At 44.1% G+C, this 22,517-nt stretch overlaps 1 protein-coding gene across 2 annotated transcripts; it reads left to right on the forward strand.

The window, feature by feature from the left end:
• Positions 1 to 13,344: 13,344 nt before the first annotated feature.
• LOC147054873 (cartilage intermediate layer protein 2-like) lies at positions 13,345 to 17,260 on the forward strand. 2 transcript variants are annotated; one of them, XR_015066669.1, is made up of 11 exons: positions 13,345 to 13,526; positions 13,857 to 13,903; positions 13,986 to 14,067; positions 14,170 to 14,200; positions 14,311 to 14,337; positions 14,620 to 14,803; positions 14,896 to 15,008; positions 15,518 to 15,689; positions 15,934 to 16,003; positions 16,516 to 16,628; positions 17,184 to 17,260. XR_015066669.1 is itself a non-coding variant. In XM_085916360.1 (9 exons), the coding sequence occupies exons 3-9, from the start codon at positions 14,041 to 14,043 to the stop codon at positions 16,046 to 16,048; spliced, it is 669 nt and encodes a 222-aa protein (XP_085772486.1). In that variant the 5' UTR covers positions 13,347 to 13,526; positions 13,857 to 13,903; positions 13,986 to 14,040; the 3' UTR covers positions 16,049 to 16,116. The 2 variants fall into 2 exon arrangements, 1 of the variants encoding a protein (XP_085772486.1); XM_085916360.1 differs by lacking the exons at positions 16,516 to 16,628; positions 17,184 to 17,260 and having other exon boundaries at positions 13,347 to 13,526; positions 15,934 to 16,116.
• The last annotated feature ends 5,257 nt before the right edge of the window (positions 17,261 to 22,517 follow it).

Genomic DNA, 22,517 nt, shown 5'->3' on the forward strand with positions numbered 1-22,517 from the left:
GGTTGTGTGTGTTGTTCCGATGGGACTCAGAGAATCTCTACACCAGTGCACTCAGACATTGATGCAAACCTTTCGGACTTTCCGAGTTGTTATATACTCTACCGTTACACTGCAACCCACCATTCCTTCATGAACACTCTCCCTACACTCCCTGCTTCTTTGCAGTCTCCACCCTGCTGCCAAACACGTTATACTCCCCAAAGCTTCAAACCAGACCATCCTGCTGCCAGTGGTCCTCAAATTATAAGGAATTTGAAAGATGTGGATCAATGAGGGGAAAAACCAAGATGGGCCTTCAAACTGCAGTGAGATCACACAACTCTGTGCTCATTGCAGTTTGTGTTTTGATGGAACTTGATTGTTTTATTGTGTTTGGTTGTGTTGCACTGTTTAGATACCACATTGCCTCCTGCATAGGGAAAATAAAGATGATATCATTTCTCAATGCTGGTGCTGCACAATAAATAAAAAAAAATTCAATATCGTAATACTCCAAAGACATGCAATATCTTTTAATAGAATTATATGCTTTTATCTGAACTTGACTAGTTAGACGAAAACCTAAATGTGCATCACCATCCAAAAGTTGATTATCAAGTTTAATTCCAATTAATTTGCTAGGAATACTTTAGCTTGATTATTTCTCAGCATGTAATTTGTTCTTTAAATGGTAAAAATATAATTTTATTAGGTAGATGTTAAATATTGCAATATCTATATCATGTTATTTAACAACTAATTTGCATATCACATGTTTTTCCAATATCGTGGAACACTTCTAAACGCTGCAGCATGGTGCACGTGGGTAGTATATCTGACTTAAATAGGGCCCTATAAAGCTGAGTAAACTTGTCCAAGGTTACCGGCTCAGCCTTTTGTTGGTTATTTTGACACATTACAAACAGTTTTTATTTCAATATTGAGTAATGTAGTCCTTGAGCGAATCTGGACGATGCCTCGGTTGTACAGGCTCAGCCGGTTTTTGTAGTCACCTCTGGGATTCAGGGCACGTTTAGGTAAATTCCCAGTCCTTGTCCAAATTGTTTGCAACCCCTCTAATTGAGGCTGGTTGGCGTGCCAATGCCTTCAGTTAGACAGACCACCTTGTCTGACCGGCTGGGTCAGGGATTTCCAATCCAGTCTGACACTGAGTAAAGGGTGTTTTCCGATTTTAAGAAACCGCAACAAAATATGACCAGTTACTTACCACGCTTGCCGTATGTCACACATCACCAGGTGCCAACAATGAGCACAATGAAAAATAACCACCCTGCATGATGTAGTATTTATAGTTGCAAGATATACTGTACTTCTCACCTTGGCAATAAATGAGTCACAAATTCAAGGGTAGTCATAATTAAGCAGGCCTTATTTTATGTTCGTAAAGTTTAATAGTATTAATCTCTGTGATTTGTGCTCCGCTAATTTTACGCTAATTTGGGTTTCATGTAGCTTCATATACATATCAAAAGCGAGGACCGTATTGCAACGTTTGTCACGATGCTCGTCTTGCGTTTCAGTATAAAATGCTCCCACACTATCGCCACCTACCCTTACTGTCAACTGAATAGCTTTTCTTACAACTCTGACTTTATGTGCATTAAATACAATTTCATTTTCAATCTTTACACAATGCACAAAATATGAATTTGACTGCCAAGCGAACCTGATTACTTTAGCATTGACAGAGTATCACAGTGGGAAAGGTTTTCAGTTTAGTAGCTGAGACAATTACGATTTTACATTTATGCGATTGAAGAGCATTTTCATTATCTTTTAACTTTTGTGTCTCCAATAATTTTACAGCTATTGACACTTTTCCTTATCATTCCTAACGCATCAGTGTCATTGCTTATTGATCATTTGATCAGAAGCTTTATTTTTTTGCTGAGGGTAGATGGCAAATTCAAAAGAACTACAATTTCCATTACCGTGTGACTTTGTGTTTGGTCATTCAAATACAAGGGTGAATCATTTTAAGGGAAAACTAAGATAAAGGATTTTTTTTATTCTTCTCAAGGAGTAGAAATGTCTTCCCCAGTGTGACATCAATGTGCTCTTGAGTTCCAGCCTATCAACCCTTCATCAAAATCTCTATGACAATCATGTAGGTAAGTGCCTCAGGTGTGTTGGAGGTTTCCATTAATTCGGATTTGTCAGGGAAGAAGATTATCACAAGTGGACTTCTTTTATCTTGTGACAACTTCAGGCCTTGATCTCGTCTGCGACTGAGATCAATCAACTGTGTATATGAACAACTATTATTTCTTCATGTCAACTACTGTCTTACAGTGAAAACATGTCAATTGAACATTGAGAGCCAGCCAGTATATATCTTTTTAATTATTGTATGCTTTGTGAATTAATTTGACAATCTAGCGAACAGTTATTCCCAAATAATGTCACCCTCTACTATGTATTTTTCTGGCACGCCACAAAGCTGACCACACGCATGCAGGCCGACAAGGAGTGAAATTTTGAAATGGAATTGTGTTACTTTTCTCAGAAATTTGTGGTGAATTGTCTTCGTGGAGGCGGCTCGGTGGTGCAGTGGGTAGCACGTCCGCTTCATAGTTAGGAGGGTGCGGGTTCGATTCCACCTCCGGCCCTCCCTGTGTGGAGTTTGCATGTTCACCCCGTGTCCGCGTGGGTTTTCTCCGGGCACTCCGGTTTTCTCCCACATCCCAAAAACATGCTTGAGATGCCGATTGAGCACTCCAAATTGTCCCTAGTTGTGAGTGCGAGTGTGAATGGTTGTTCGTCTGTGTGCCCTGCGATTGGTTGGCAACCAGTTCAGGGTGTCCCCCGCCTACTGCCCGATGACGGCTGGGATAGGCTCCAGCACGCCCGCGACCCCCGTGGGGACTAAGCGGTTCAGAAAATGGATGGATGGATGTCTTCGTGGCTTCGCTAGTCTTCTTAAAAGACTTGGCAAAAAATGCTGGCTTTAAAGAAGGAAATGTTTCGGGGACACACGGCTGGTTGGAAAAAGATTTTATTCAGCCGATGTCAGAAGATGTTCTCTCACGCCCCACAGACACGATGTTCTTTTGGTCACGACCCATAGCTCGTGACCATAGGTGAGGGTAGGAGCGTAGATCGACCGGTAAATCGAGAGCTTTGCCATTTGGCTCAGCTCTCTCTTCAACACAACGGACCGGTACAGAGTCCGCATTACTGCCGACGCGGCACCGATCCGCCTGTCGATCTCGCGCTACATCCTGCCCTCACTCGTGAACAAGACCCCAAGATACTTGAACTCCTCCACTTGGGGCAGGATCTCATCCCCGATCCGGAGAGGGCATTCCACCCTTTTCCGACCGAGGACCATGGACTCGGATTTGGAGGTGCTGACCCTCATCCCGACCGCTTCACACTCGGTTGCGAACCGCTCCAGTGAGAGCTGGAGATCACGGACTGAAGAAGCCAACAGCACCACGTTATCTGCAAAAAGCAGTGACGCGATGCTGAGGTCCCCAAACTGGACCCCCTCAACGCCTCGGCTGCGCCTAAAAATTCTGTCCATAAAAATTATGAACAGAATCGGTGACAAAGGGCAGCCTTGGCGGAGTCCAACCCTCACTGGGAACGAATCCGACTTACTGCCGGAAATGCGGACCAAACTCTGGCATCGGTGATACAGGGACCGAACCGCCCTTATCAGTGTGCCCGGCACCCCGTACTCCCAAAGCACCCTCCAGAGAACCTCCCGAGGGACATTGTCGAATGCCTTCTCCAAGTCCACAAAACACATGTGGACTGGTTGGGCGATCTCCCATGCACCCTCGAGGATCCTGCCGAGGGTGTAGAGCTGGTCCACTGTTCCACGGCCAGGACGAAAGCCACACTGCTCATCCTGAATCCGAGGTTCGACCTCCCGACGGATCCTCCTCTCCAGCACCCCTGAATAGACCTTACCAGGGAGGCTGAGGAGTGAGATTCCCCTGTAATTGGAACACACCCTCCGGTCCCCCTTCTTAAAGAGGCCAATCCAGAGGCACCGTCCTCGATGTCCACGCAATGCTGTAGAGGCGTGTCAGCCATGACAGCCCCACAACATCTCATCCACCCCCGGGGCCTTGCCAGCGAGGAGTTTTTTAACTACCTCAGTGACTTCGACCTCCGAGATTGGAGAGTCCGCCTCAGAGTCCTCAGGCCCTGCTTCCACAATGGAAGGCGTGTCGGTGGAATTGAGGAGGTCTTTGAAGTATTACCCCCACCGACTCACGACATCCCGAGTCGAGGTCAGCAGCACACCATCTCCACTGTAAACAGTGTTGACCGTGCACTGCTTCCCCCTCCTGAGACGCCGGATGGTGGACCAGAATTTCCTCGAAGTCGTCCGGAAGTCATTCTCCATGGCCTCGCCAAACTCCTCCCACCCCCGAGTTTTTGCCTCAGGAACCGCCGAAGCCGCGTTCCGCTTGGCCATCCGGTACCTGTCAGCTGCCTCCGGAGTCCCGCAGGCCAAAACGGCCCTATAGGACTCCTTCAGCTTGACGGCATCCCTTACCGCCGGTGTCCACCAGCGGGTTCGGGGATATCCGCCACGACAGGCACCAACAACCTTACAGCCACAGCTCCGGCCGGCTGCCTCAACAATGGAGGCGCGGAACATGGTCCACTCGGACTCAATGTCCCCCGCCTCCCCCGGGACGTGGGAAAAGCTCTGCTGGAGGTGTGAGTTGAAGCTCTTCCTGACAGGGGATTCTGCCAGACGTTCCCAGCAGACCCTCACAGAGCATTTGGGTCTGCCAGGTCGGACCGGCATCTTCCCCCACCATCGGAGCCAACCCACCACCAGGTGGTGATCAGTTGACAGCTCCGCCCCTCTCTTCACCCGAGTGTCCAAAACATGCGGCCGCAAATCCGATGACACGACTACAAGGTCGATCAACGAACTGCGGCCTAGGGTGTCCCGGTGCCAAGTGCACACATGGACACCCTTATGCTTGAACATGGTGTTCATTATAGAAAATTCGTGTCGACCACAGAATTCCAATAATAGAACACCGCTCGGGTTCAGATCGGGGGGGGGGGGCGTTCCTCCGAATGACGCCCCTCCAGGTCTCACTGTCATTGCCCACGTGAGCATTGAAGTCACCCAGTAGAACGATGGAGTCCCCAGAAGGAGCGCTCTCCAGCACTTCCTCCAGGGACTCTAAGAAGGGTGGGTACTCTGAGCTGCCGTTCGGTGCATAGACACAAACAACAGTCAGGACCCGTCCCCCCACCCGAAGGCGGAGGGAGCCCAGCCGGGGGCAATAAGTATGCCAACACCTGCTCGACGCCTCTCACCGTGGGCAACTCCAGAGTGGAAGAGAGTCCACCCCCTGTCGAGAGGGCTTGTACCAGAGCCCAAACTATGTGTGGAGGCAAGTCCGACTATGTCTAGTCGGAACCTTTCTGCCTCACACACCAGCTCGGGCTACTTTCCAGCCAGAGAGGTGACATTCCATGTCCCTAGAGCCAGCCTCTGCAGCCAGGGATCGGATCGCCAAGGTCCCCGCCTTTGGCCGCCGCCCAGCTCACTATGCACCCGACCCCTTTGGCCCCTCCTATAGGTGGTGAGCCCATTGGATGGGGGACCCACGTTTTTTTTTCGGGCTATGCCCGACCGGACCCCATGAGCGAAGGCCCGGCCACCAGGCCTGGCTCCAGAAAGGGGCCCCGGTGACCCGCGTCCGGGCGAAGGAAAACAACATCCATATATTGTATTCATCATAAGGGGTCTTCTGAGCCGTGCTTTGTCTGGCCCCTCACCTAGGACCCTTCTGCCATGGGTGACCCTACCAGGGGCATGAAGCCCCAGACAACATGGCTCCTAGGATCATAGGGGCACGCAAACCCCTCCTCCACGATAAGGTGACGACTCACGGAGGGGCCAAAGCACCCGGTCCACACTAATAGGCCTGTGCTTGACCTGAGGCATGACCCCGGCCCTGTGAATGCAACATACAGAGAGACATGCAGGCAAAAATATACCACAAATTGAACAGGTATTTGTTTGGTCTTAAGCAGGGGTGGGTAATTTATTTTGCAAAAGGACTGTGATGGCTCCAGGCTTTTTACTCTTCTGGAGATGAAAGCTTGATTGAAAATTTTACAATATCAAATAAAATGCTGCCAGTGCTTGACTGAGGCTACACAGATATCTACCAAGGGCCAAGTCAACAAGCTGACCTCACCTTTGAGTTTTTATTTAGGGAAGGCATAATGTCTTCATCCATCCATCCATCCATTTTCTGTACCGCTTTGTCCCCACGGGGGTCGCGGGCATGCTGGAGCCTATCCCAGCAGTCATCAAGCAGTAGGCGGGGGACACCCTGAACCGGTTGCCAGCCAATTGCAGGGCACACAGAGACGAATAACCATCCACACTCGCACTCACACCTAGGGGCAATTTGGAGTGCTCAATCGGCCTACCAAACAGGTTTTTGGGATGTGGGAGGAAACCGGAGTGCCCGGATAAAGCCCACACGCTTGGGGAGAACATGCAAACTCCACACAGGGAGGGTCGGAGGTGGAATCGAACCGGTACCCTCCTAACTGTGAGGCCGACGTGCTAACCAGCGCGCCACCGAGCCACCCGCATAACGTCTTGTTTTGATGAATTGCTATGTGTCTGTTGTTCTAATTAGGAAATGCAGATTTTGAACAAAATTCATAGTGATCATTGACATCGCCTGTTTACACTTTAATTACACATTATTTTTGTGCATCAATCACCAACTCAGGTAGCCGTTCCTAGTCCGTACTCCCAAATGGAACATAAATAAGTGGGAAGGATATTTTTAACAATGGACAAGATGGTACTGTCAGTGGATCCTTCCTTTATAACTCTATGATATCTTCTCGCTCTGAGGCATCAACACAATCAAATTTCCGATTGGTCTGAAGGAGGAGTCACGTTGTCACAGTCAAGCAGAGACACCCAAAAGAAAACCATTTGAGTTATATTTGACCCCTATCCATCTATCTGTCCGTCCGTCCATCCATCCATCCATCCATCCATCCATCCATCCATCCATCCATCCATCCATTTTCTGTACCGCTTTGTCCCCACGGGAGTCGCAGGCGTGCTGGAGCCTATCAGTTGATTCGACCCCTATTTCTTAAAAAAAAAAAAAAAAGAAACTGTCTCTCAGAGACAAAGAAGGGCTGCTTATAGGTTACTACAAGCTTCTAACTAATTTCCATAAACTCCACTGTTAGGGTTGAATAGATTAGGTGATCATATTATGTTGGAATGTAATCAGTGGTGATTGACCTAGATTAGGGTGATCATATTATGTTGGAATGTAATCAGTGGTGATTGACCTAAGCTTGTCCTGTCTTAACAAAGGAGCAGAACAAAGTGCTAAGATCCTTTGCACTGATTGACCAATTGTAGAAGACGCAATCAAAGTTGTTTTGTCTACTCAACATTGTAAAACATCCCCCGCTATGATGTGATCAGAGGCCAGGTGTTTCAACCCCCACCTTGGCCACCACACATGTAAATTGTCACCCCCACCCTTCTTTTCTCAATAAATACTCTCTTGCATGGGTGCAGCGGCAGACTTTGTTCGAACAGTGCTGTGTCAACAGCATCGAACAATTTCTCCACTTGCAGAATTTGTTCGGACATTGTTGTAACTACAATGACGAACAGATTCTCCACGTGCAAGTGTTCAAAGGGCATACTGTCTCCTGTGTTGTTCTTGCACAGTAAGTTAGAGTCGGAACATCTCTAACATCCACTGTTTGAGTTTTGTTTTTAATAATTAGGAAGATAAGAGCTTCTGACAAACATTAAGGTTATATACACTGCTCAAAAAAAAATTAAAGGAACAGTTTTTTATCAGGGTATGGCATGAATTCAACTACACTTTTCTGATAAGGTTTTGGTCAGGCACGTGGCAGAGGGGGTTGTTAATCACTTTCAGCTGCATTGGCGTTGATGGAATTAACAACAGGTACACTAGAGGGGCAACAACGAGATGGTCCCCAAAACAGGACTGGTTTTGCAAGTGGAGGCCATTTCAAGCTCCTCCCTCTTGATCTTTTTTAACTGTTTTTCCACAAGTGTTGGAGTCATTATCACGATTGGAAGCATGAGGATTTCTTAACCCTCCTGAAGTTGCGCAGATTGTCCAACTCCTCCACGATGACACATCCATGCGTGCTGTTGCAAGATTTGATGTGTCTCCCAGTACAATCTCCAGGGCATGGGGGAGATTCCAGGAGACAGGCAGTTACTCTAGGAGAGCTGCACAGGGCCGTAGACGGTCCTCATCCCATCAGCAGGACCGATATCCGCTGCTTTGCGCAAGGAGGAACAGGTTGAGCACTGCCCGAGCCCTACAGAATGACCTTCAGCAGGCTACTGGTGTGAATGTTTTTGCCCAAACAGTCAGAAACAGACTTCACGAGGGTGGCCTCAGGGCACGACGTCCTGTAGTGTGCCCTATGCTCGCTACTCAGCACCGTGGAGCTTGAATGGCATTTCCCATAGAACACCAGAATTGGCAAGTCCGCCACTGGCGCCCTGTGCTTTTCACAAATGAGAGCAGGTTTACCCTGAGCACCTGTGATAGACGTGAAAGGGTCTGGAGAAGCCAAGGAGAGCGCTATGCTGCCTGCAACATCATTCAGCATGACCGGTTCGGTGGTGGGTCAGTGGTGGTCTGGGGAGGCATTTCCATGGAGGGACGAACAGACCTCTACAAACTAGAGAACGGCAGTCTGACTGCCATTAGGTATCGGGATGAAATCCTTGCACCCATAGTCAGACCCTACGCTGGTGCAGTAGGTCCTAGATTCCTCCTGATCCACGACATTCCCGGCCTCATGTGGCAAGAGTATGCAGACAGTATCTGGAGGATGAAGGAATTGACACAATTGAATGGCCCTCACGATCATCTGATCTAAACCCGATAGAACACCTTTGGGACATAATGTTTCGGTCCATCAGACGCCACCAGGTTGCTCGTTAGACTTTGCAGGAGCTCACTGATGCCCTTAGACAGATCTGGGAGGACATCCCACAAGACACCATCCGTCGTCTCATTAGGAGCATGTTTTTTTTTCCACAAAATGAGCCATGCATGAACACCACCTTGTTCAAAGAACAAAACCAACAATGCATGAACTCACAACAAATTACACAGCTGCAAATCAGTAGGACTTCTGCTGTTCCCTTTGAGAGAATAGTTCAGATATGCGTGTCTTTACCTTGGCAAGTGCCACTTTCATGTCATTTTCACAGCAAAGTCTGTTCCTTTTAATATTCAATTCTATTTAATATTTATATGATTCCGCTTGGGGACATAATACGTAAATATAATACTAGTTTTCAATGTTACGCGGATGACACCCAATTATATATGCCGTTATCAATGACAGATCCGCGGGACTTGCGGAGATCAAGCAATGGATGTCTCTCAACTTCCTTCGTCTGAACCCGGATAAAACTGAGATGTTGATAATTGGTCCAGCTCGTTATCAACATTTATTTAAGGAAACCACTATAACTATAGATAACCGTACTATCACTCAGAGTGATACTGTAACTAATCTCGGGGTAATATTTGACCAAACGCTCTCTTTTCAAAAGCACATTAAGAATATAACCAGAATAGCATTTTTTCACCTTCGTAATATTGCTAAGATTCGCCCAATCCTCTCGACCGGTGATGCGGAAATTATTATACATGCATTTATCACATCACGCCTGGACTACTGTAATGCATTATTCTCTCGTCTTCCCAAGTCCATTATCAAAAGTCTACAGTTAATACAAAATGCTGCTGCAAGGCTGCTCTCACGGACAAGAAAATTTGATCACATTACCCCAATATTAGCCAATTTACACTGGTTCCCGGTCTATTTAAGATGTGACTTCAAGGTTCTACTATTAACCTATAAATCATTGCATGGCTTAGCGCCTTGATATCTCGTCAATTTAGTCGTTCTTTATGTTCCGTCTCGTAACCTTCGTTCGCATAACGCTAGTCTTTTAGTGACACCGAGGGCCAAGAAAATGTCTGCAGGGGCTAGAGCATTTTCTATTCGAGCTCCAGAGCTCTGGAATGCCCTACCAATGAAAATTAGAACTGCTACCTCAGTAGAAACATTTAAGACACGTTTAAAGACATATTTCTATGATATGGCCTTTAATTAACCTGTAGTGGCCGATTCGGCTGGAGTTTGTTTTTGCTCCCTCTCCTCGACCCCACTCCCCCACCCCTCCCCGGCTGGGGAGGTGGTTAGGTGACACCCAAGCTGATGGCGGCTATCTAGATTCTCGTGGACCAATTCAGCATGAGGGAACTGCAGCGGATGACCCTCCCAGAGGACACTGCCAGGACAATCGAAGGCACCTCCGACAGCTCCTCGCTTTGGCCTGGACATCCACTTTTTGATTTCCATATTATGTATTTTATGTGTCCTCTTTGCATCCATTGCAGCCTGGTGATCATGAAAGGGGGATCCTTCCATCTGTGGTCCCTTCTCAAGGTTTCTCATTTTTCCCCTGGTAGGGTTTTTTTGAGTTTTTCCTTGCCCTTTTGGGAGCTCAAGATCAGGGGATGCTTTGAGAATAATTGCCAATTGTTTGTCTATGTGAAGCCCTTTGAGACTGCTTCTGATTTAGGGCTATACAAATAAACTTGACTTGACTTGGTTATTGCAGTCGACTGAGGCATTCAAGTCGCATGCATGTGGACCACCGTTATAACCAAGAAGCAATTTGGCGCAATATTTTATTTTGCACAAAAGAAGGATAGACCTAAACAGGCTATTTGTTTGTATCTGTCTATTTTGGGACTCTCAGCTACATTCAACATAATTTGGATGGGTAAATTAACTGGAAAATAATTTTCCATTTCCAATTTTGCGAGCCATTTGCAATACCACTATAGATTACTAGAGGGGTCCAGACCACCGGTTGACTCCCTGATTTACAGCATGGCCCAGAGGGCAAATACATATAAAGGAAAGGTAGTCAGTGGGCCGGATGCCGACATTGAGCTAAATGTGCAAACACCTCTGCATAATGTATTTAAACATGACCAAATATCGTAAATGGTACTTGTCGAAGAAAAAGCTGTAGCCACTTATATTTCATAAAACATCGCTCGGTCCATTTCTAGCTCAAACATTATTAACATAATCAGTATTATTTTCCATATTTTCTGGCTTGTGCTGTTACGTCAAGTTAGCGCTTCCCAATGTTCAGTGTTTTCTCTGGACCAGCTCAATGTTTCCCATGCCATCTCCTACAGCTTCCTGAGAGGAAAGGCAGAGCACGTGAGGCTTTGCCACAGCTGCCCCTCACACTGTCCAACTGTCCTTTGCCAAATGTTGAGAGTTTCAACTTGCTGTGATTAGAAATGTCTAATGTCTCTATCATGAATAAGCCCTTGGAGAGGACTCCTTTTGGCCACTGGGGAACTCGGTATGCCACAGATGCTGTTCATGCAGTTTTACTCAGCAGTTTTTGAATCAGTCTTCTGTAGGAATAGGTACCATGAATTTTCAAAAAACGCAGTATCAATCAGCTCCACCCTTCATAGTTCTGTTAACAGTCTTGAAGAAATTTGTCATCTGCATGTCCTCCCTCACCACATCCATTTTGTGTCTGTTTCCTTTCTGAATTAGAGGCCAAGCACAAACTTTCAAAAATTCAGTAACATAGTCCTTGAGCTAAACCAGACAATGTCCCAGTTGCACAGGCTCAGCTGGTTCTTGCAGTCCCGTGAGGCATGCATTAGGTGTATTCCCAGTACCTGCCCAAATTTTGCAGCCCCCTATTTGAGGTACGCCAGCATGCCGATGTCATCCCTAGGCTATACCAGCTTGAGTGATTGGTTGGGTCAGTGAATACCAACATAGTCTGACACCCTGAGTAAAGGTTATTTTACCCAATGGTTATCATGGTACTATGGCTTCATACGGTTCCTTCTTTATTAACCAAATTATGTAGGGCTTCAAAGAGAAAACTTATCTTGTTGAATGATATAGGGCAGTGGTTCTTAACCTGGGTTCCATCAAACCCTAGGGGTTCGAAGAGTCAGTCTCGTGGGTTTGGCAGAGCATCCACTGTGGAGTGCCGAACACAACCTGAATGTCGTGTAGATTCGTGATAACACATATCTGAACTGGTCTAGCAAAGGTAACAGCAGAAATCACGATGATTTGCTGTTATGTCATTTGTTGTGAGTTCATGCATTGTGTTGGTTATATTCTTTGAACAAGGTGATGTTCATGCACCGCTCATTTTGTGCACCAGTAAAAAACATCTATGTTTTGAATTTGAAAACTTTTTAAAATCATTTTTCACTCAAGAGCGGTTCATTGAATGTACATATGAAACTGGTGGGGTTCAGTAACTTCAAAAAGGTTAAGAACCACTGATATAGGGGTACTGAGGGAACTTTGGTTTATGGCCAGAATCAGAATGGTACGAAGTGATTTGTGGTTCTGCTCTGGAAGTACAGCATCGAGTGAGAGGCTGATCAGCTTTGAGCCAATTCTCAAGGACATTATTGAATTTCTTTGCATCCCAGTTGGTGGTTTGTGATGTTTATGATTGGAAGTTGACAAAGATCAATGAGGCTGCTTATCAGTTCTGATAATGTAAGGTGTGTCCCAGAGAGCAAACAGGGAGGAAAAAGAAAGTGGTTACAACTGCCCCTGCGGGTCGCACCTCAGGTCACTTGAACGGCGCACAGATGCCACAAAGACAAAGTACAATAGTGCAGCTCACTGCAGCGCAGCATGAAGGCTCATGATGGATAACAAGCCCTCGCTCAATCACTTTTTATCAAACAAAATCAATCAATGTATCCATACACCTCACCTCCCTAACAAGTATGCAACTTATTATATATCGAAATGAGATAATCATCGAATATTGCTTTGTTTGACCACGATGCTCAGACATACCTCATTGACCGTATATTAGAGATATGCCATCTTGTAGTGGAATAAAATATTACTTTTAAAAGGCATCAAGTTTTTCCAATCAAACATTTAATGTGGGTTAGAGATTGATTTATAGTTTGATGAACGATATCGACCTATAAAATGTAAACGTTTTTTAAAAATCCAACTATTATAGATTTTCCACAGCTACAAATAGCATTTCAAACAGTAATAATTCATTTTATTTTTACTGCATTTTACATTTGAAGGAATTCTCAAAGTCTGACACAGAATTGAATAAACAAAGTTTGATTAAAACTGATCATTCATTTAAAAAAGGTTTGCCAAAGTAAAATAAACTTAGAGTGCAAAATAATACGGTGATCCAAAAAAGTTTTTTTAGTAGATAATAAATTGTCAAGTCATTTTGCTATAACTACAAAATTATTTTCATTGGTAAAAGTTATTTTCTCACCAAATACCTCAAAAGATTCCAGACATTCCCATGGTCACCTGACTCACAAAATGCGCGAAAATGACATATATATAAAGATCTCGTAAACGGCGTAAATGTATGGACTTCCACTTCTTGAACGAAAGGGACAGAGTCAACACTGGTGAGTAGTGGTACAGGTGACAATGCTGTTTCGTTTGAAACTACCGGTTGAGTCTTAATCATGTTGCTGAAACTCTAAACAATAAAGGGTGGCTCGTTTTGTCTGAAACTAGTGTAAATACGGTGGCTCGTTTTCAATTAAAGTACTGTAAAATAGAATAAATTCATGTTGAAATGTGAGGAGTATACGTACATGGTTCCTGTAGTCTTGGATATGTGATTCACCGCATTTACAAACTGAATACTTTTTTTGTACAAACAAGTTGGAAAGAATGTTTAAAGATGAACTGATTTGATTTTGGTGCTCATATCCTGGTCTTCTTGATTGCAGAGTGTGAGAATTTTGTGACCACAATCATTCAAAAAGAATTGGTATTGGTAAGTATTCCAAAAAAAAGAGCAACCTCCTAACTATCTTTAATTCTGTGTCCTCAGTGAAGTCATGTGGTTTGTTTTCTAGAGTGGTTTACACAGTTTTAAAGGATATCTAGGACAAGTCCTATCTTGCTGTAGAAATGACACATCCAATGATGATAAAATGGGTAATGTATACTGTTTCTCCTGTTTCTAGTTTATGTAATTAGCCTTTGATGCAGTGTGAGATTTCACCTGGTCCACTGTGTCTAATGCCTGTTCTCCCACAGTTGGGCCTCGCACTTGTGATCCTGCATGCTGGTATGATCTTTTTTAAGAAACACAACTTTGATCTTTACAATACTGCTTTGTGACATATCATCTTAATAGATGTAAGAAAATGAACATATTTTTTGGACTTATTTTTCTAGGGGTTCGTGTGCATGCCAGCGATGATGGTAAGCAAGAGATTAATTTTTTTTTATCCTGCATACACTTTTTATTTTCTCCAATTTAAGGTATAACAACCATTGTGCAAGTTAAACCTGCTTAAAGTTATATAAATATCTGTATTCTGAGTAGAGTTGCTTCTTTTTATTTGCTCAAATGTGGTTTGCATTATAATACTACAATCTTGTCGTAAAAATCTAAATTGCTTCCACTTGAAGAAAAGTCAACAAAAATGTTTGACAATTTGATGTCTGATCACTGTGACCTAAAAATATGTGCGACCCTCCAAGTCGTTGATCCAGAATGCTGGACTCCATGGTTTAACCGAGACAACTCCTCTGGTACTGGAGACTATGAAACTCTTTCCGACCTGCAAAACGAAAATCTAGGGAAGATATGTGAACATCCAATCGGAATTGAGGTTACAACTACATCTGGAGCCAGTGTTGAATCAACAGGCGATGTGATTCAAGTGTAAGTACAAGTTGAATTAGCACTGTTGATAAAGAATGCATCCACATAGCCCTCCTTGGAAAGTGACTAATTTCTGCCGGTTGTCCCAACAGGTCTGACACAAACACTGGATTTATTTGTCAAAACGCTAACCAGACACACAATGGCAGTTGTGCAGATTACAAAGTCCGTTTCATGTGCCCCCTTGAATTCTGTGGACCTGAAGGTAATCCAGTAAATGAGAGTTAATTTCAGCCTACCAAAAGCAGAAAATTCAACTCAACTTTTCTTTTACATTTCTGTAGCACCACGTTTGTGGAATATCAATTTACTATCAAATTCCACACCATTTACTTACTGTCCACTGAAAATGACGTCTCCAATGCTCAGTGCTCTGGTAATGACCAATAATGGTCATCGGAGTATGGTCAATTGGTGTTCAAGTTGAGCCATGATTGGTCACTACCTGAGCGATTTATTTTTAACATTTTCCCTACCTGCTGCCTGTTTCTTCTACGCATTCCACATCTCCCTTAATTTGTCATTGATAACAAAAAATCTCATCTTTACACGTTTTAGTAGAACAATTTCAGTCAAAACGGCAAGCGCAAAGACACTTTTTTGGATAATGTTGCGTGTGTTCTCTGCGGGTTTCTTCTTCCCTCAATTTGGTTACAAGGAAACTGCAGATTGCATATTTTATGAATCCCCTTCTTCTGGGCTCATTCATTTCAGTGTGCAAGACCCCTTGGTATAATCAAGATGATTCCAGTGAGACCGGAGATTATGAGATACTTGATATGATCTCTGCTGAAAACCCAGGTGAAATTTGCGATCTTCCACTTGGCATTGAGGTCCAAACTGTGGATGAAAAGCCTTTCACTTCAACAGGGGACACTATTGCCGTGTAAGTACTAGATCCACTGCAAATAGTACATACATTTGTGTCGCTAAGTTGCGTTTGCTTGTCACAGTACATACACAAACTACTATTCAGTGCAATTAGATCCATTCCCCGTAATACATCTGAACTGAAATTACTTTTAAGGCCAATTGACAGCAATCATTGTCACGGTTTGATTGTTGTGGCTCCTTTTATTGCTGATTTTCATTGTGCCTGTGACAGTGACAAAATTCTTTCATCTCTGCAGGGTGGATACCGAGACTGGGTTCATCTGTAAAAATAATGACCAGAAGGATGGACGCTGCTCCGATTATAAAGTTCGTTTCATATGTCCCCTTGATTTCTGCAAAACAAAGGAGTAATCATGTGAAATAAAACAAATGCTGATTTCTGCAAAACAAAAGAGTAATCATGTGAAATAAAAAGTTATTCAAGCAATCAAAATTCATTCATTCATTTATCCTTGTAAGCCAATTGCGATTTGCACTGTGTGGTTTCAGACAAAATTTAAGAGGAAATGCATGTAATGTACAATTACTAGTTACATATTTACATAAATTAAATTTTCATGGTGCACCGTGACACAAAATGTTCATAAGAAAAAAATTGTATCCCACAATTCCTTTTTAGAATAATAGAATAAAGCAAGTGGGTTTTATTTGCATACATTCGACAAAATCAAAATGAATCAATACAAAAGCCGAAGAACACACAGAGTTGATCAGAGCTGCAATCTAAGCATTCCGACTGATGAAGATTTTGTTTACCGTAATTGCATCCACATAGCCCTCCTTTGAAAGTGACTAATTTCTCCTGGTTGTCCCAACAGGTCTGACACAAAAACTGGATTGATTTGTGAAAACGCGAACCAGACAAACAATGGCAGTTGTGCAGATTACAAAGTCTGTTTCATGTGCCCCCTTAAATTCTGCGGACCTGAAGGTAATCCAGTAAATTTGACTCCAATTTTATTTTTACATTTCTATGGCACCACGTTAGAGACCACAGATGGGAGGGTCTCTTCTCAAGGTTTCTGACTTCCCCTAGTCGGAGATTTGAGTTTTTCCTTGCCCTCATGGGAGTTTAAGATCAGGGGATGGCTGAGAATATTGTCATTTGTCATTTTCACATGTCCTGAGTGTTGTTAGTCACCTAAATGTTGAACAGAGACTGATGTAACAAAGTCAAATTCCTTGTTTGGCACGCTCAAACATGGCGAATAAATTCTTCTTGAATCTTGGTATATGAATTTACCATCACATTCCACACCCATTTATATATACCGTAATTTTCGGACTATAAATCACGGTTTTGTCATAGTTTGGGTCGGGGGGCGACTTATATTCAGGAGCGACTTATATGTAATTTTTTTCACAAATTTTTAAAATTAGAAAAGTAGTGAAACCGCGATAAACGAACCGCGATGTAGCAAGAGATTACTGTCATTTGAACTCCAAGTGACGTCACCCGTGCCGCACGGCGGTTGTTTACATAAAGGGCAAAAGATTCGATCACGGGATGATGAAGATGACGAAGGGCCCCACGTACTACCGGCATCATTAGCGGCTTTGTTTGTAAGTGACACGGAGGACGAAGAGTTTGAAGGATTTAATGATTTTGAGTGACACAGAAGGTCTGAAAAACTATTATGGCTTTTACGCAGATCCTTCTCGACGGGAGCTCTCTTTCACCTTCGTGGATGGAGGTCGGGGGCCGGCGCTCGGCCGGGTGGCTGTCCGGGGACGGTGGATGGGGCTTGGACATGGCTTTTACGCACGCACGCTCCTATTCTATGAAACTCTCTTCCACCTCCGTGGATGGAAGTCGGGGGCCGGCGCTCGGCCAGGTGGCTGTCCGGGGACGGTGGATGGGGCTCGGACATGGCTTTTACGCATGCCCGCTCCTATTCTATGGAGCTCTCTTCCACCTCCGTGACTGGAAGTTCAGTAGTTGATTTGCAGTGACACAGATGGTTTGATAATATTGTTGTAATATGATAGTTATTTGAAATATACTTTATATATCGTTATATGGGTCTGTGGAATAATTAGAAATGCAACTTACAACGGGTTTGACGTCAGCATATGCGGCGCATACGCGGCATTGTTTACATAAAGAACGATCGATGGATTTAATGAATTGGAGTGACACAGATGGTTTGATAAACATGTTATTTATGTAATACTTATTTGAATAACTCTGAAGGTTACTCAGGCCCGTTCTCAGCTCCTCGTTTGTGTATATGTCACATTAGCATACCGTATCGTTTAGCCTGTTGTTGCTGGTTCATGTCTGTTTTTGGTGTTGGATTTTGACAAATAAATTTGCCTCAAAAGTGCGACTTATACTCCGGTGCGGCTTATATATGTTTTTTTTCTCACTTTATTGTGCATTTTATGGCTGGTGCAATTTATACTCCGGAGCGACTTATAGTCTGAAAATTACGGTACTTTAAATAATAATATTAATTTAGGCGGCAGATTGATGCACTGGTAAATTTTGACTCCGGCCTCTTGAATGAAGTTTGCATATTTGATTTTTGGTTGTCTCCAGGTGCCCCAGTTTCCTCCCACATTCCAAAAACATGCATCATCGGCATATTTACCACTTCAAATTGTTCGTAGTTGTGATTGTGAGAGTTTAGGCTTTAGAGTGCACAGCGCCTACCCCACCCATGGACCTCTGGGAAAGGCTCCAGCACACCCTTGACCCTCATGAGGACAACTTGTTTTCAGGATGAATGAATAAATGATTGCAGTCTGAAACAAACTAGTAGCATGAATTATTCATCCATCCATCCATCCATTGCTTTTCTATACCACTTGTCCCCACGGGGGTTGTGGGCGAGCTAGAGTCTATCCCAGCAGTCATCGGGCAGTAGGTGTGGGACACCCTGAACCAGGGCACACAGAGACGAACAACCATCCACACTTGCACTCACACCTAGGGGCAATTTGGAGTGCTCAATTGGCCTATCAAGCATGTTTTTTGGGGATGTGGGAGGAAACCGGAGTACCTGGAGAAAACCCACACGAGCTGGGGGAGAACATGCAAATTCCCCACAGGTGGAATCAAATCGACACCCTTTTAATTGTGAGGCAGACGTGCTAACAAGTGTGTAACCAAGCCACCTAGCATGAATCATTTGATTCTAAATTCTGTGATGAACTGCATCCCACGATCTGAAAAGCAATCCATATTGGGCCAGCAGGGTGGGGTACACCCTGAAGTGGTTTCCTTTGTTAGAGTGTTGCCTGCTCTAACTTCTTTGCAAGAACAACACGTGAAACAACACATTTGGCCATTACACGCTTACAAGCGGAGATGCCATCAGCACCCTGTGTGGTACAGAGATGTTTGAAAGCAGCCTACCTTTGGTCTTTTGCAGGAGAGTACTTATTTAGAGAAAACAGTATGGGGTAAGCATAGACAGGTTTGGTGAACCCCCGACATCTTGTCAAAACAGAGGAGGGGCTCTCAGCACTTTGTTTACAACATTGGGGGAAACAGAACAACTTTGATTGCTTCTTCTGGAGCTGGTCAACAAGCACAGGGGTCTAAGCACTTACGATGTGGGAACAGAAAAAGTTTGATTGTTCCCCTCAGCAACTGTTTAATCAATATAGTCTACACTCCAACAAAATCATACGATCAGGATAATTTGTCAACCCTAGCACCATTCAATCGCTGGGAGAACAAACGACCAAAAATTAAATTGATTTCACAGAATATCGTAAGCCATTGTTAACAATAATAATAGTAATAATAAATAAATAAATAAATAAATAAATAAATAAATAAATAAATAAATAAATAAATAAATAAAATCCTAACCCCTAATGGTGACAGTTCGGTTAGTCTGTTAGTCTGCCCCTGCTGCCACCCGTGTCAGTCAGCTCTGTTAGTTCTGTTGTCTATTATTCTGTTGCTCTCCCTGTCAATCAGTTCTGTCAGCACGTTCTGTTAGCTTGCCTCCTTGTTTCCCTGATAATCTCTGTCCTGCTTGTTCCTGTCTGTTTGTTCCCCTCATCCTCTCCTCCACCACCCTTTTCCCTCAATAAACTCTGGTCCAAGCTGCATGCCAGCTCCATTCCGCACGTGACAATAACAGCACTCTGTTAATACATGTGTATACACCAATTTGTGCGGAATAATGTGTGTATGCATGTAATGAGTTTATCAATATCTTCATATCTTCTTGAGTGTGTACGTCTTAGTATATGAAGATATATGGAATATTCTTAGAACTAATGAAGTACAGTGTATTTAATGAGAATCACTGATTGTAGTATTTTGGTGAAATATTTTTTTTAATGCTGTCAATAAATGCATTTGTTTTCAAAAAGCTTTTTTTTCCGAAAATCCATGCTTTACCACCTACTAAAGGCCAAAACCTTTTATGCAATGACCTTTACATGTCATTTATATTACTTCACACAAACACTACATCCATCTGCTCCTGGTTCGGCGCCCTGGTAAAAATTTAGAACCCAATTCGGCCCGCAAGTCAAAAGGTTTGCCCACCCCTGGTTTAGACCCGCTCACCTCCTCCTAGTTACTTCTGTATCCCTATATCATTCAACGAGAGATATTTTATTGTTGAAGCTCTAGTCCTGTTGGTTGGAAGAGAGATATAGTACAGTTCCGTACTATATCAAGCCTCAGCTTCATGATAAGCATGCCGGACGATGTCGGCTCTACCTATCATTATCGTTGGATTGTTCACCCACTAATAGGAAACGTGAGCAGGGTTTAGACCGTCGTGAGACCGGTTAGTTTTACCCTACTGATAATGTGTCGTCAAATTTGCTACCTTACACAGAATGTGAGACCAACCCAGCCAGTCACTCAAGCTGGACTGGCCAAGGTATGACATCGGCATGCTGGCCTGTTTTGAATAAAGGGGCTACAAACTTTGAGCAGTAACTGGGGATTCACCTAATGTGTGAGTGACTTGAATGCCCACGGTGACTACAAAAATTAGTCGAACCTGTGTAACCTAGGCCCTGTCCAGATTAGGTCATGCACTATTGCACAAGTGCAAGGACTGGCGAGTCATCTAAAATGTTTGAGTGGTGTGAAGGCCTTAAGAGATTGAAAGAACCAGCTGAGCCTGTGTAACCAGGGCACTGTCCCTAATAGCTCAAAGACTGCCACTGAAATTTTAAGTGCTTGGCCTTTAGTTTAAAAAAAAAAAAAGCACACAAAAGGTGATGCGGCCTGACCACTAGTCTACCCTGTTTACTCAGCAAGGGAACACTGCAGGCGGCTCGGTGGGGCACTGGTTAGCACGTCCGCCTCACAGTTAGGAGGGTGCGGGTTCGATTCCACCGCCGACCCTCCCTGAGTGGAGTTTGCATGTTCTCCCCGAGCCAGCGTGGGTTTTCTCCGGGCACTCCGGTTTCCTCCCACATCCCAAAAACATGCTTGTTAGGCCGTTGAGCACTCCAAATTGCCCCTAGGTGTGAGTGCGGATGGTTGTTCGTCTCTATGTGCCCTGCGATTGGCTGGCAACCGGTTCAGGGTGTCCCCGCCTGCTGCCCGATGATGGCTGGGATAGGCTCCAGCAAACCGTGGTGACAGAACTGGCTGACAGGGAGAGCAACAGAGTAACAGACTAACAGAACTAACGGAGCTGACTTACAGGGGTGGCAGCAGAGGGAAACTAGCAGACAAACCGAGCTGACTAACAGAGGTGGCAACAGACACAGACTAACCGAGCTGACTGACGGGTGGAAACAGAGAGAGATTAACAGACTTAACCGAGCTGTCACCATCTACATGCGCTTTGTGAATTATACGCTCTCTGTGTTTTCCATGTTTACTCGTTCACGCCACACAAAATCCTTTAGTGAATTCTGCCCTCGCCCTGGCTGCAAAAGAAAAAGCAAACCAATAGGGTGAAATAGGCATTGACGTTAAATTATTATCCATCCATCCATTTTCTATACCGCTTGTCCCCACAGGGATCGCAGCTGTGCTGGAGACTATCGAAGTGCCCAGAGAAAACCCATGCGGGCATGGGGAGAACATGCACACAAAGGGAGGGTCAGAGGTGGAATCGAACCGGTACCCTCCCAACTGTGAAGCGGACGTGCTAACCACCGAGCCGCCATTATTATTATTAGTAGTAGTAGTATTATTAGTATTATTAGTATTAGTAGTAGTATTATTATTAGTAGTAGTAGTAGTAGTCGTCGTCGTCGTCGTCGTGGTGGTGGTGGTAGTAGTAGTAGTTAGTAGTAGTAGTAGTAGTATAAGTAGAAGTGGTTGTAGTAGTAGTATTAATGTTATATAATATAATATGTAATAATTAGTGTTAGAGATGTTCTGAGACTAACTTATTTTGCAAGCACCACACGGGAGACAGTATGCCCTTTAAGCACTTGCAAGTGGAGAGCCTGTTCGTTACTGTAGGTACAGCAATGTTCGAACAAAGTCTGCCGTTAGTCTCTTACAAGAGCATATTTATTGAGAACAAGTAGGGTGGGGGTGACATTGGACATGTTTGGTGGTCACCTCAGCAACAGGTTAATCAGTGCAGAGGGTCCCAGCTCATTGTTTTACAAGGCCGTAAAAACAGAAACTAGTGGAGCATTGTAGATGACTAACTAAGCAAGAAAGTGTTTCCACACCATTTGGAAAGTTTCAACAACTGAATGTTTAAACTTTTCAGAGTCCAGGAAAGGTAAAAGGTTTAAACAAAGTTAATAATTCTAGTCTACATTCCAACATAATCATACGATCAAGATAGTTTATAAACCCTAACAATTAGATGGTCACCCTGACCAAGGGCCTCATAATTTACGAGTTGGGAGTCCCTTGCTTCAA

This window comes from Syngnathus leptorhynchus, chromosome 7 (genome assembly GCF_054491065.1).
Source record: "Syngnathus leptorhynchus isolate UIUO chromosome 7, UIUO_Slep, whole genome shotgun sequence".
Taxonomy (NCBI): Eukaryota; Metazoa; Chordata; class Actinopteri; order Syngnathiformes; family Syngnathidae; genus Syngnathus; species Syngnathus leptorhynchus.

Coding starts and splice junctions, on each gene's coding strand:
- LOC147054873 (XM_085916360.1), top strand. CDS start 14,041: ATGACACATCCAATGATGATAAAATGG. Junction 14,201..14,310: donor ACTTGTGATCCTGCATGCTG/GTATGATCTTTT, acceptor TTATTTTTCTAG/GGGTTCGTGTGCATGCCAGC. Junction 14,804..14,895: donor ACAGGCGATGTGATTCAAGT/GTAAGTACAAGT, acceptor TTGTCCCAACAG/GTCTGACACAAACACTGGAT.